Source organism: Glycine max, chromosome 1, assembly GCF_000004515.6.
Source record: "Glycine max cultivar Williams 82 chromosome 1, Glycine_max_v4.0, whole genome shotgun sequence".
NCBI lineage: Eukaryota > Viridiplantae > Streptophyta > Magnoliopsida > Fabales > Fabaceae > Glycine > Glycine max.
The window spans coordinates 49037518-49051122 of NC_016088.4; the positions used below are offsets into that span (position 1 = coordinate 49037518).

Here is a 13605-nt window from a genome sequence, read left to right on the forward strand (position 1 = left end):
TATTAACATGACCACATGATATTTGATATGATTTTATTTTATTTTGGAGCAAGACTTGGTATCCACACTATCGATTTGGGGAAAAGAACTTTCAGTGAAACTCTTGGTGGACTCCTCATACAATGTAGGATAGATAAATCTAAACTTACACTCCGTTTAAAAGTGAATTGGGATGGAGAGAGGGGGGAAAAGATAGTAATATATGTAATAAGTATTATATATTGAGAGAACAAGAGAAAGATAAGAAAATGGGTGAAAATGAAATGAATAAGAAAATTGATGTATGCTTATAATAAATCATGTAGGTAAGAGATTTGATTTCTCTAAAGTGAGTAATTCACTTTATTGAAGGCAAAGTAAACCATTTAAGTTATTAATAAGAAAACCATTTAAGTTAACAATAGTTGATATTTTAACGCGTTAATGATATGTAATATTGATTGTTAATTTTTTCATCAACTACTAAGATTATTTACTTTATTTTTTTAATATAGATTGTTCACATTAGAGGAACAAGACGGTGAATCTTTTAAATGAGTATTTGTAGAAATTTTATTCGAACCTTGATGTAATTCACTATATATTTTCATCTCCTTCCATCTCAGCGTGATAATCATGACAATTTTTAAGCAAGTGCAATTATAGCTCTGCATGAATTTTTACCAAAAGATACTGGGACTGGAATCTCATGCAGTACAGGGAAAAGATTAATCTCAGCATGATCATCATGACAATTTTAAAAAAAGGTCGCACACAAGTTGAGTATTACATATATTTTTACAATAATTTATAGATATGTAATTCCATTTACAATAATGTTAATTTCATATTTTCTTTATTTCAGTACTATATAGTCTGATCTCTTTATTATAGTAATTTTATTTTAGTAAGACGAGGATAAAGTTTAAAATCCATTAGCACACAATATAATATAGTATAAGAGAATATGATAAAGATAAGATAGAATATTGATAAGTGTTAACCATACGAACAGACAAAAAGCTATAGATCCATTTTTTGTGACTTGTGAGCATAACCATAGGAACAGCTGATAATATAAATAAATGTTATTCATAAGAGGGCAAGATTGTCAGGCAGACAAGAAAGATAACGGATTAAGATCAACACACTCCAAAAGGAAAAAAACTTCTCACTAATAATGATTACATTCCAAATTAGGCTATTGTTTCTTGCATGTAAGGAGATAGCCCATCAAGCAACAATAAGAATTAGGCTATTGTTTCTTGCACCTCCAAGTTGCTTCCTGCACTCCTTTTTTAGCTACCAGAATGACCAATCCAAAATATAAAATTACATTCCAAATTGATTACAGATTTTGACTTCCAGAGTGGTCAATCTGGAAAGTAAGAAAAACATTCCGAAAAAGGTGCAGGAAGTAACTTGAGGTGTAAACAACAACCTAAGCCCTAGGAGAATAAGCCCAATAAAGAATGAGCTTGTACCAAGCAGCAATCATATCAAGCAACCCAATAAGAAAGGCAAGAGAGGCAAGAGGGAAGCTGATTTTTTTTTATCCATAGGAATCAAAGACAGGTACCAGAAGATTTATAACACTCACGCCTCGTTCAACCGAGCTAGACCCCTTGGTGCGAGAGGAGAGCTGTTATTCTCAACCGATACCACTAAGTTCACCTTTTTTTTTTAATTTTCTTTTATCAAAGATATTACCATTGTGTATCTTAAATTCTTTGTCAAAATACACAACGAAAACATATTCAAATCAAGGATATTTTTATAAGGGTGTCATAGGATGATCTAGTAGTTGGGGTGAGAGACATAAGGGTTGGAGTGATAAAGATATCATGAATTCAAATCTTTCCACTAACATAACATACTAGTTACTAACATTTGACTGAGAAAAAAACATATTTTTATAAAATAAAATAAAACATATTTAACAATAACAGTGACAGGGAGAGAACACTTCCCGGGCAAGAGGGAGCTGGTGGGTATAGGCCTAACTCATAGGAATGACAGTAACAAAGGCACACTCATCCAAGAATTGATGAAGGATGGAGCAAAAATTAAGAGGATAAAACCAACCAAAGGACCAGTAAAAAATGTCAGTTCTAGAATGGCATGACTAGATGCATGGATGGAGAGATAATGGGTCAAGGTGTAATAGAAAAAGGTCAAAGAGAAAGAGGATGTTTACCTAGTTCAGAGCTAATTCAGTCAATAAAAAATAAGAAGGGCTGAAGCATAAGGCACAGACAGAAGAATAGCACCATTCAAGTGGCAAAAAAGGTTGACACAAAAATTGGGAGTGATTAAGAGGAAAGACAAAGGAAACAATAATCATTCATCAAGGAGATAAGAGGATCTACTGCAGCAGACGGAAAATAGAAGGAGATCAACAATTCAATATCGGATAGTGAAAATTGGATATAATGGAGAATATCTAGAGGACATATAAAGCTATAAATATAAAGAAAACCAGCAGTCAAAAAATAATAATGAAGAAAGCCAGGTACAATTCGTTTCAGGCCATCGATCATGTACCTTTTGACATGAAAGCTTTTCAGCCTTATCAAGCTTAAAGGTTAAGAAGATAACAAACCACCAATTAAAATTGTATATAGTAAATGGCAACATATGACACCAATTAAAGGTATACGCTTGGCATTAAAAAATTTCACAATGCCAACACCAAGATCTCTCACACCATAAAATTTAGCCACTTGAACTAATCCATAAAGATGTGTTTATCGTATTCCATGCATATCTCACAAATCAATATACACTTTACTACTTGATCAATCAAAATGCTTCTTTGAATCAGTAGGTACGAACAAGTACTCAAATTAGTACATAAGAACTCACTTTCTCCTCCCCTTTAAGCTAGATCACTTGGAAAACAAAAACTTAAATTTTACATAAAAAACTGTTGAGACAAAAGGCTAACCAGCAAGTGGATTAGCATGTATTGTTACACGATTGAGCCTTATCTCTGCAAGCGGTCGGTCCCCTGCCCCTGTTTGTGTCTGCACAACAAAGTACTATATTATTTATTATTTTCTATGGTTAGACACACACACACACATTCTCCAAAGGGGCCGCATGAATATGACACCAAAATCAAATGCATATCATAGTTGAGTTGCCAAACCAAGCCTAGAACCATAAAAGTTGAGGCTCACCTTGCGCTGCAACCCAATTTTTTTAAAAGAGACAAAACAATTTTGATAATTACAGAAGAATAAAATACCTTCTCCATGAGATCAAGAACTTCAAATCCATGAATTACTTTGCCAAACACGGTGTATAGCCCATTTAAATGAGGCTGCTTTGCATAAGTCAAGAAAAATTGGCTTCCATTAGTATTTGGACCACTATTGGCCATTGCTAATATTCCTCTTGCATTGTGCTGAAACATACAAAAGGGAAACCTATTAACTACCACAATCATCGGATGAAGAAAAATAAAAAATGACAATAATTATTGCTCCATAAAGCACATCAAAATGAAAACTCCCACTATTCTTATGTCATGACAGCCCACAGCTCACCACTACCATCATAAACCAAATGATAAATTAATCACATTTGATCAGATACAAAAATGTAACAGCTTAAAGATAATTATATTTCAAAACAATAAAATTGACTTTAATCAACCAGAGAAAGAATTGACCAATCAAGACATACATAAATAAATAAAATGAAGTTTTTAGCATGCTAAGGACAATCAGTTAGGTTATGATTAAAATGATACTTAGTTAAATATTGTAAAATTTCCATAAAATTAAAACGTTAGATGCAAGAAATAACTCTTCTTTCAGTTATAGAGATTGCTTAGTGCATTCTTCTTTTCAGATATACGAATAACTCTCAAACATAATGAAATATCTTGGAGTAACTTTGAGAGAGAATGAGAGAGAGAGAGAGACCTAAACAGAGAGAGAGAGCCTGAGAGGGGGTGGGAGAGAGTTAGGAGTAGCAAGGAAAGGAAAGAGCGCAACATAGAGAGAGTGATAGGAGATCCCCATCGGAGCCAGCAACGGAACACATGTGGACAACACTACACCATAACCAACTGGAGGGATCGGACTGAAATCACCTCCTACTACTTCACAAGATTCTCTGACGAAGTAACAGAGCAGGAATTGTGGAAATATTTCAAGAAGTAAGGAGATGTTAGGGAGATATTCATCTCCAAACAAAGGAACAGGAATGGCAGGAGATTTGGTTTCGCCAGATTCAAGGGGGTAGAAGACGAACGTATGCTTCAGAAACAACTGGATAGCATCATCGTAGGGGGCCTGAAGCTATATGTGAACCTCCCACGTTACGAAAGACTGAGGGGTGGACAACTGAAACCAGGAGGGAGAAGACAGGAACAATGGCACGGGAAGCGCCCAATAAACCTTAACCTCATGCACAGAGGGGACACGACAAAGAAATTGTCGTATGCAGAAGCGGTGACTGGAAGAAGCAATATGGATGGATCAACAGCGATCCACATCAAGCCAACAGAAAGAACTCTGAAATGGTTGAAGGATGCGTGGGTTGGCAGGTTATCGAACCCAACTATGTTCGATAAGGCGGAAGACGAGTTGAGGTGGGACTATGGACTGGATACTTCAATCACGTATCTGGGGGACGACATGATAATAATAATTGGAATGAATGATGAAAGAGCTGATCAATTGATGAAGGAACTAAACCAAAGAAAGCCCCCTTTGTTGTATTCCCTGTAGAAATGGTCACCGAATCTGCGCCCTGGAAACAGATTAGCCTAGGTTCAATGTTGGGGAATCCCGGCCATAATCTGGGATGAGGAGGCAATCAAAAAGATTTTGGGGATAATGGGGGATGTACTGGAGTTTGACGACGAAGTGGAGGAACGAAGAAGGATGGACAGGGCTAGGGTGCTTCTCAAAACACCATGGAAGCCATTTATTCACCATACTGTCAAAGTGCATGTAGGCTCCGAAGTATATGAAGTCTCAATCTTAGAAGAAAGTGGCCCAACTGATGACCTGTGGAACAGAATGAGGAGGAGTGGCCTGATGTCGTCGGAGGAAATATTTTCGGAGTGCAGCTTTATGGAATCCCCGATACCGGAGAAAGCACGGCCATTGGCATTGGCGGATGGCACAAGGGAGGATGAGGAGCAGCCAAATGCCATGATCCAGAGACCGACGGCAACATTCGCGGATGGTACGAGGGAGGAAGAGGAGCAGCCAAACCCCACGGCGTCATTCGCGCACGACGATGGTACCAAAGGTCGAGCAAAGCCCCGAGTGGACATGCATAGACATGGCGACGAAGTTGACGGACTTGAAGCTCATCGGAAGGACTTGCATGCACTTGCCGTTGAGAACGCCGGATGTAAATCGCCTTTACCCAAAGGTCACAGCGAATCGAGAGAACCAGCGGATAAAGACAATACATGGAGGATCAAGGGGGTGAGTCTGAAAAGTAGCACTTCAGAAGGAATTGGGACCAGTGCCGCAAAACGGGAGGCGGGAATACCAAAGGAGCGTGAACTGCCATTGCCATACGAGGTAAGGCACACAGACAAATCAGAGGTTGTCGGGACAGGGAGGCAAACAGCGGACCACAGCAGAAGCATCGAAAAGGAAGGTGAAAAAGAAGGAAGCAAGAGAAATAAGGATATCAAGGACAGCTGGGGGCAGAGTGAGTCTCGGGAGCAGCATGGGGTTAATTTAATCTCAAATGAAATGGGCCCTAACACATACACCCCCCCCCCCCCCACAAGCCCAACAACACAATCTGCCAACACACATAAACAGCACATAGACATGAATACCCCTTGGCTGGTTTATTCTCGAAATAGGAGGTGCAAAAGGCAAGATAAGGAGAATACAATAGACACAACTAAAAAGAAATCACCAGAAAATAATACCTGTAGGTGACAGCAAAAGAGCAATCAGATTAAAGAACAGCAAAGCACAGGCAGAACTCAAATGATACCACAGAACAAAGACACGAATGACTTTAGAGGTAGTTATGAGAAACAAAATAATGGGGGGTACACAGAAATAGGAGAAAAGGAGAGGCAGGAAGCAGAAATCATATGGGAATTAGCAAAAAAAATGGGGGTGAATGAAGAGGAAGGAAACGGGCAGATGGTAGAAAGGCTCATGTCAATGGAAGAAAGAGACAAGAAGGAGGCAGAGAGAGTGGGGTGCATAAATTACCCCTCATGAACATCATCACATACAATGTGAGGGGTCTAGGGAAGGGGGTAAAAGGGGCAGCTATAAGAAGGTTAATTGTAAAGGAGAAGACAGATATGATTTGCATCCAGGAGACCAAGAAGGAGATTATAGAGAAAACAGCATGTCAAGCATTATGGGGAGATCCAATGGTGTCGAGGGAGGTGCTGCCAGCAGCCAATTCAGCGGGAGGAATACTATGTATGTGGTCAGACGAAAAGTTCAAGTTAGAAAGCAAAGTCAGTGGTAATGGGTTCATAAGGTTGACAGGGCAATGGGCTAAGGAAGCAGTGCAGATCCACATTGTTGTTGTATATTCACCATGTGATATACAAAACAAAAGAATACTTTAGAATGCTATTAAACAAGTGAAATCAGCAATCAATGGGGGCTTATGGTGTATTACGGGGGACTTCAACAATATCAGAGACCCTTCGGAAAGGATAGGAGTTGGCCAAAGGTCGATAGGAGAGAGTAGCATAAAAGAGTTTAATGAGTGGATAGATGACTTGGAGGCGGTGGAAGCGCCTTGGACTGGCAGTAATTATACGTGGTATTGAGCCAATGGATCAGCAAAGAGCAAGTTAGATCGTTTCCTTGTGTCTCCTGATTGGCTCACAAGATGGCCAGCAAGCTTACAGCAACCCCTGAAGAGAAATTTCTCGGATCACTGTCCTGTGTTACTCCGATCTAAGTTCGCTGATTGGGGCCCTAAGCCATTTCGAATCCTTGATTGTTGGTTGTCGGATAAATCTTTTAAGTCAACAGTGAAGGATTGTTGGCAGTCACACCAGCAAATTGGATGGGGCGGATTTGTGCTAAAAGAAAAATTAAAGAGATTGAAGACAAGGTTAAAAAGGTGGAATAGAGAGCAGTTTAGGGATACCTTTAAGAGATACAAAGAGGTTGAGGACGAATTGAATAGTTTGGAAGCAAGCTTATCCCATAGACAGCTAAGTGACCGGGAGATGTCACTCCGGAGACAGCTCCAAGAAGACTTGTGGGTAGCTGCACAACATCATGAATCTTTGCTTCGTCAGAAGTCGAGAGCAAGATGGGTCAAGGAGGGAGATTCTAATTCCCATTATTTTCATTTGCTAGTAAATGCAAGAAGAAGAGATAATTCTCTGCAAGGTTTATGGATTGATGGAGCTTGGGTTGAAGATCCGCCAAGGGTAAAGGAGACAGGAAGACAATTTTTCATCTGCAGATTCCAAAAAGTGGTTCACAATAGACCCCTCCTAGATGGGGTAGAATTTCAGTCATTAGATCAGTACCACAATAACTTGCTGAGTGGGAGATTTACGGAGGAAGAGATTAGGGAGGCAGTATGGGGCTGTGGGGGTGAGAAGAGTCCGGGCCCAGATGGAATAAATTTCAAATTCATCAAGGCATTCTGGAACTTGGTGAAATCAGATGTGCTTCGATTCATGGATGAATTTTACGTTAATGGCACCTTCCCAAGGGGAAGTAACGCATCTTTCATTGTTTTAATTCCCAAGATGTCTAATCCGCAGTCGCTGGATGAGTATAGGCTGATCTCCCTAATTGGCTGCATGTACAAGATAGTGGCCAAAGTGCTAGCCAACAGATTGAAGAAGGTCATGCCATTTATAATACATGAGACTCAATCTGCATTTATAGAAGGGAGGCATTTGATACAAAGTGCAATGATAGCTAACGAAGTGGTGGATGAGGCAAGGAGAAATCAGTAACCGTGTTTAGTCTTCAAAATAGACTATGAGAAGGCCTATGATTCGGTCTCATGGGATTTCTTGATCTATATGTTAAGGAGGTTGGGTTTCTGTGCTAAATGGATCAAGTGGATAGAAGGATGTTTAAAATCTGCTACCGTATCAATACTGATAAATGGTAGCCCCTCGGCGGAATTCTCTCCACAGAGAGGCCTAAGGCAAGGTGACCCACTAGCACCTTTCCTATTTAATATAGTGGCAGAGGCACTTAATGGACTCGTGAGAGAGGCTGTCAAGAGAAATCTGTACCGAGGCTTTTCAGTGGGATCAAACAGAGTGGAGGTTAGCATCCTCCAATACGCAGACGACACAATTTTCTTTGGGGAAGCGTCTCAGGGGAATGTCAGGGCGATTAAATCAATCTTGCGGATATTTGAACTTGCATCGGGTCTCAAGATTAATTTTGCAAAAAGTGGTTTTGGTGCATTTGGAATGTCGGAAAGATGGAAGTCTGATGCAGCCAACTGGTTGAATTGTAGCTTGTTGTCCTTCCCTTTTGTCTATTTAGGTATACCTATTGGGGCAAATCCGAGGCGGGTTCAGATGTGGGATCCTATCATCAAAAAGTGTGAAAGGGCATTATCTAAGTGGAAACAAAGACACCTATCCTTTGGGGGGAGAGTCACCCTTATCCAATCAGTCCTAAATTCTATTCCTATTTACTTTTTATCTTTTTTCAGGATTCCCAAGAAGGTACAGGATAAGCTACGTAGCTTGCACCGCAGATTTTTGTGGGGGGGAGGCCCAGACAAAAACAAAATATCATGGATTAAATGGGAGATAGTATGCAGATCAAAAGACAAAGGAGGCTTGGGCATCAAGGACATAAATACTTTCAACATTGCCCTACTTGGTAAGTGGAGGTGGAACTTATTCCAGCATTAAGGGCAGCTGTGGGCAAGAGTCTTGCAATCCAAATATGGAGGGTGGAGGGGTCTAGAAGAAGAACCTGGCAGCAATAAAGATTCATTGTGGTGGAGGGACCTAAAGCTAATCTTTCAAGCCTCACATCAGGGCGAGCAGCTCCAAAAAGGAACCATGTGGAAGGTAGGGAGAGAGGATAGGGTTAAATTTTGGGAAGACGAATGGATACAAGGTGAGGCCTCATTAATCACAAAGTATCCAAGACTGTATGTAGTCTCCCAACAACAGAATCAGACAATACAGCAGTTGGGAGAATTCAAGGATAATGTATGGGAATGGAACTTGTCATGGAGGAGGCCGTTGTTTGATAATGAGATAACAATGGCTTCAAATTTCCTAACGGACATTGGGACGGATACAATTCAGAGAAACAGAAAGGATGAGTGGGTGTGGAAGGAGGATCAAAGCGGAAAATTCACAGTGCAGTCAGCTTATAAATTATTGACAAGGGAAGCAGTTGAGGGGGAAAGGGATCGAGCATATGAGGAGCTGTGGAATTTAAAGGTGCCAAGCAAAGTTGCAGTTTTTGCTTGGAGGCTTCTTAGAGATAGACTGCCTACTAAAGTTAATTTGTACAGGAGACAAGTAGAGGTTGCGGATAGGAGCTGTCCATTTTGTGGAAATATGGAAGAGGATGCAGGGCATTTATTTTTTCAATGTAGCAAAATCCTCCCCTTGTGGTGGGAAACACTATCTTGGCTGAATATTTCAGCAGCTCTACCGATTGACCCAAAGCAACATTTTCTCCAACATGGTTCCATAATGGTTGGTGGCACAAGGATTAATAGATGGAAGTGCTGGTGGCTTGCTGTAACTTGGACAATATGGCAGAAAAGAAATAAGATCATCTTCAACAATGAGTCCTTGGACAGCAACAAACTGATTGATGATGCGTCTTTTCTTTTGTGGACATGGTTATCAAATCTGGAGAAAGGCTTTGCAGAACACTTCAATCAATGGTCTACTATTATCAGACAGGGCTTTTTGTACTAGTATCTTAATCTGGAGAAAGGCTTTTTGTACTAGCAATTCATTTTAATTATGGCAGGGTGTAGCCTTTTTGGTTCCTAATCAGACTCTATTTTAGTCTGATCTGGAACCAGATTATGGCCATCCAACTAATTGTATCTCAACTACCTCTGGTACTTTTCTCATATATATGAATATAATTATATTTGCTGAGCAAAAAACAATCTTGGAGTAACTTTAAAAGCCATTTTTCAGCACACAAATATGTTTTTCAAATGCATCATCTTGATAACAGTATATCCCAATTGTGCTCTTCATTTTAAGGCATGCTAACAAAAGTGGTATTCATCACATTGAAACCATGTGCCATTTCTATGCTCAAATTCTGATATTGGCATAGAGAAGCAAAACAATCATATTAGCCCCTTTTCAGAAGAACCAAAATATACTACTTTTTATACTATGTCCTGTAATATTTTATTTTTAATATACATCAAGCATGAAATAGAAATCATATGCTATGTTCTGCCTCTTCCAACATATCTATGGAATGCTGCCTAACAGAACACATGACCTCAAAGACATGGATTCATTGTGGATGAACTCACCTTCAGAGATTCTCTTATCTCATCGTTAAATTTCTTGCCCCATATACTGGTTCCCCCTTTGCCAGTTCCAGTTGGATCTCCACCTTGAATCATAAAACCCTTAATGTTGCGGTGAAATATAGTCCCATCATAGTAACCACTTGCACATAGCGCTAAAAAATTCTGGATTGAAACACATTCACACACAAGATAATTTAACTGTTAGTTACACCCCCCTTCAATACAGAAAAACCAAATGTAAAACCTCAGATAAAGGACAAGAATGACAACGTTTAACCATTATTAAGCTAAACCAGATATTCATGTTATCAGCCAATCAGAAACATTGGATGAAAATCAGATATTAAGGTAAATTCAACTTAAAATACAAACTCTACAATCTTCATCTCACGGTTTCGATTCATAACTGTATGAATGCAAACAATCTATTTCCACCAATAAAATTGGGCAACTGATGCAATGGCTTTGTTCACGGATAAAACATAGAAACAGTTTACTAGGTACTTTCAGTGCATGTTTGGATTCAAGTTAAAACATCCAAACCATGTTGAAATAGTAGCTAACATAATTTCAGGTAAATAATCACATGTTTAGTACTAGGAATTGATTTTGAGTTAACTTCAGGTAGCTTTTGAGTTGAATAAAAAAAATTATAATGATTTTTTCTATTAACTCATTTTTAAAATAACATAAATCATATCACTCCAAAATCAATTTTGCAACTGCTCGTCCAAACACACCCGTAGTTTTCTTCTCCCATCAAAATTGAAATTACAGACAGCTAATAAAATTAGGATTAAAATTCCGAAATTTCGCGTCTAAGTTTTGTGGTTTGTTCTCACAAACATCACTCGGCTTAGACTTTTGAGTCTTTTTTTTTTTTTTCCTCAAAGCAATTCATATTTCATAATTTTGAAAAATAAAAAAGAGAGCAATTATTCAGCCAAAATTAATAAAGACGGTAAAATTGAAATGAAGTACCTCGGAGGTTTTAGGGACCTCGTCGCAGAAGATTTCACACTTGATGTCGCCTAGGTTTGTGTGCAGAGTCACCGACTGAAAACGAAAACCAGAGCAGAGTCAGTTACAAGAAATTAATAGAATTAACGCATACACACACAAAGTGTGAGTGAATGAGATTGAATCGCTGATATGCCACTAACCATTTTTTGATTTTGATTCGAAGGAGTGAGTTCTCAGTTGCAACCTTTGATTTTGTGACGAGCAAGGCTTGCTAGATTCTTCTCTAGACAGAGAAATAAAAGATCGTTTTGTGTTGTGTTATTTGGGTTCGGCTTTTGAATATGCACTTTTGCAGGGCTAACCAATAAATATAGACGAATGAAAACACTGTCTCCCACCGAAAGCTATATCTTCGTTTGGAGATTATAATTTATAACCGAGTACATAGAGAAGTATTATCCTTCTAACACCACATAATTTACTTCATAATCAAAGGTTAACATGATTTGAAGTTAGACTACAAGGTTAAGGGCACAAACAGCTATAATTATATCAATTATTTGAAAAATATATTAAATAATTGTTGAAATTTCCTTAAAGTAAAATATATTAATTATAAAAGAAGAAGGCATTTCAATCACTAATTAAACAATAACATTTGAACTGGAGAAATGTCTTCAGACAATATTTTAATTTATTTCATTTTAAATAATAAAATTATTCTTTTTTATGTTACTGCTATTTTAAAAAATTAAAAATCGTAAATACAATAATGCATGTATTCAAACATTTTTAATTGTAAAAGTATTCTTTTTTTAAATTAAAATATTCTATTTGTTTTATTTTTTGAATATAATATTTTTATTCTAAAAAAATATAATAAAAAATGTATAATAATCAATTAATGAATGTTTAATTATAAAAATATGATTTTATTTTAACTTTAATTATTTTTTAAATTAAAAATAAAATACTTTTTATTTTTAATATGATATTTTAAAAAAGTAAATGTCATAAATATAATAAATTATTCACGAATTAAAACTCTTTAATATAAAACACTATTTTATTTTAAATTTAATTATTTTTAAAACTAAAAACAAAAAAAAGTAAAAAAAATGTTTTTTTATTTACATTTTACATATGATATTTATTAAAAAATATGATTCATAAATATAATAAATAAATTCAGAATAGAAAACAAATAAATGCACGAATTCAAATAGTAATTAATAATCAATAATTAAAATATAATATCTTTTTCTCAATTTATAATAATTAGAATTTGAAAAGTAAAGTATTTTTTTTAAGTCTGTGATACTATTAAAAATTCACTATATGTTAAATGCCTTGCTAATTAACATAATCTATTAAATTGAAAACAAAAGAACTAAGCGATTAACCATAGATTGAAGTTAGAATTAAATCATTTGGATAGTACTAAGTTTGATATTTGCTAGAAATAATTTTTTGACATATTTTACTTACCTCAAAATTGAACTCCAAATTAGTCAGATTTTTTTTTTCTTTAATGGACTGGGATTAAGATAAAAAAATTAAAAATAAAATATTTCATTTATTTTATCTTTGTATATGATATCTCTTTTCCAAAAAATAAAATTTATAAATATAATAAATAAACGCATAATAACTAATAAATGAAAGCAAGAATTCATATATATAAACAAATATTAAAGTTATTAATGTCAATTATCCCTCTTTCTAATATGTAAGAATGAACAAAACTGAAAAATAAAATATGTTATAAAAAGTAAATTAAAAACTCATTATCTATTAAATGACTCAGTGATAGTGAATAAAAAAATTACTTTGATTTTCTTTACTTGATACAATTTTTTTAAGAATTAATTTGACTTTTTTAAATATGAATTAGCTATAATATTTTTTAAGAACTTATTTTATAATACGAATTTTTAATTCGACTTCTATATTATAAATATGAGATTTTATTTTCAAATGAGAGAAAATATCCTATTTTACATTATTTTCCTTATAACGAATCATTTTACTCTTATTTAACAATTTATATATAAATTTTACTCTTATTTTACTCTTATTTAATTGTTTAAAATTCTAGTGTGTTAAGATTTCCGTCTTTTTCCCCACAAATCCCGTTTTTAATTTTTTAAATCAAAATTTCATTTTTCTTCTGAAATCTCA

The 13605-nt window shown here is 36.2% G+C and overlaps 1 protein-coding gene across 1 annotated transcript; it reads right to left on the reverse strand.

Annotated features, from left to right (window-relative positions):
* Positions 1–2682: 2682 nt before the first annotated feature.
* On the reverse strand, positions 2683–11765 carry CYP42 (peptidyl-prolyl cis-trans isomerase CYP42). Its single transcript, NM_001248530.3, has 5 exons — positions 11625–11765; positions 11443–11517; positions 10462–10623; positions 3230–3388; positions 2683–3005 (listed from the first exon to the last, which is right to left on the reverse strand). The coding sequence occupies exons 1-5, from the start codon at positions 11625–11627 to the stop codon at positions 2922–2924; spliced, it is 483 nt and encodes a 160-aa protein (NP_001235459.2). The 5' UTR covers positions 11628–11765; the 3' UTR covers positions 2683–2921.
* Between the last annotated feature and the right edge of the window lie 1840 nt (positions 11766–13605).

Coding starts and splice junctions, on each gene's coding strand:
- CYP42 (NM_001248530.3), bottom strand. Junction 10,624..11,442: donor AGGTCCCTAAAACCTCCGAG/GTACTTCATTTC, acceptor GTTTCAATCCAG/AATTTTTTAGCGCTATGTGC. Junction 3,006..3,229: donor TTCTTGATCTCATGGAGAAG/GTATTTTATTCT, acceptor TTTGTTGTGCAG/ACACAAACAGGGGCAGGGGA.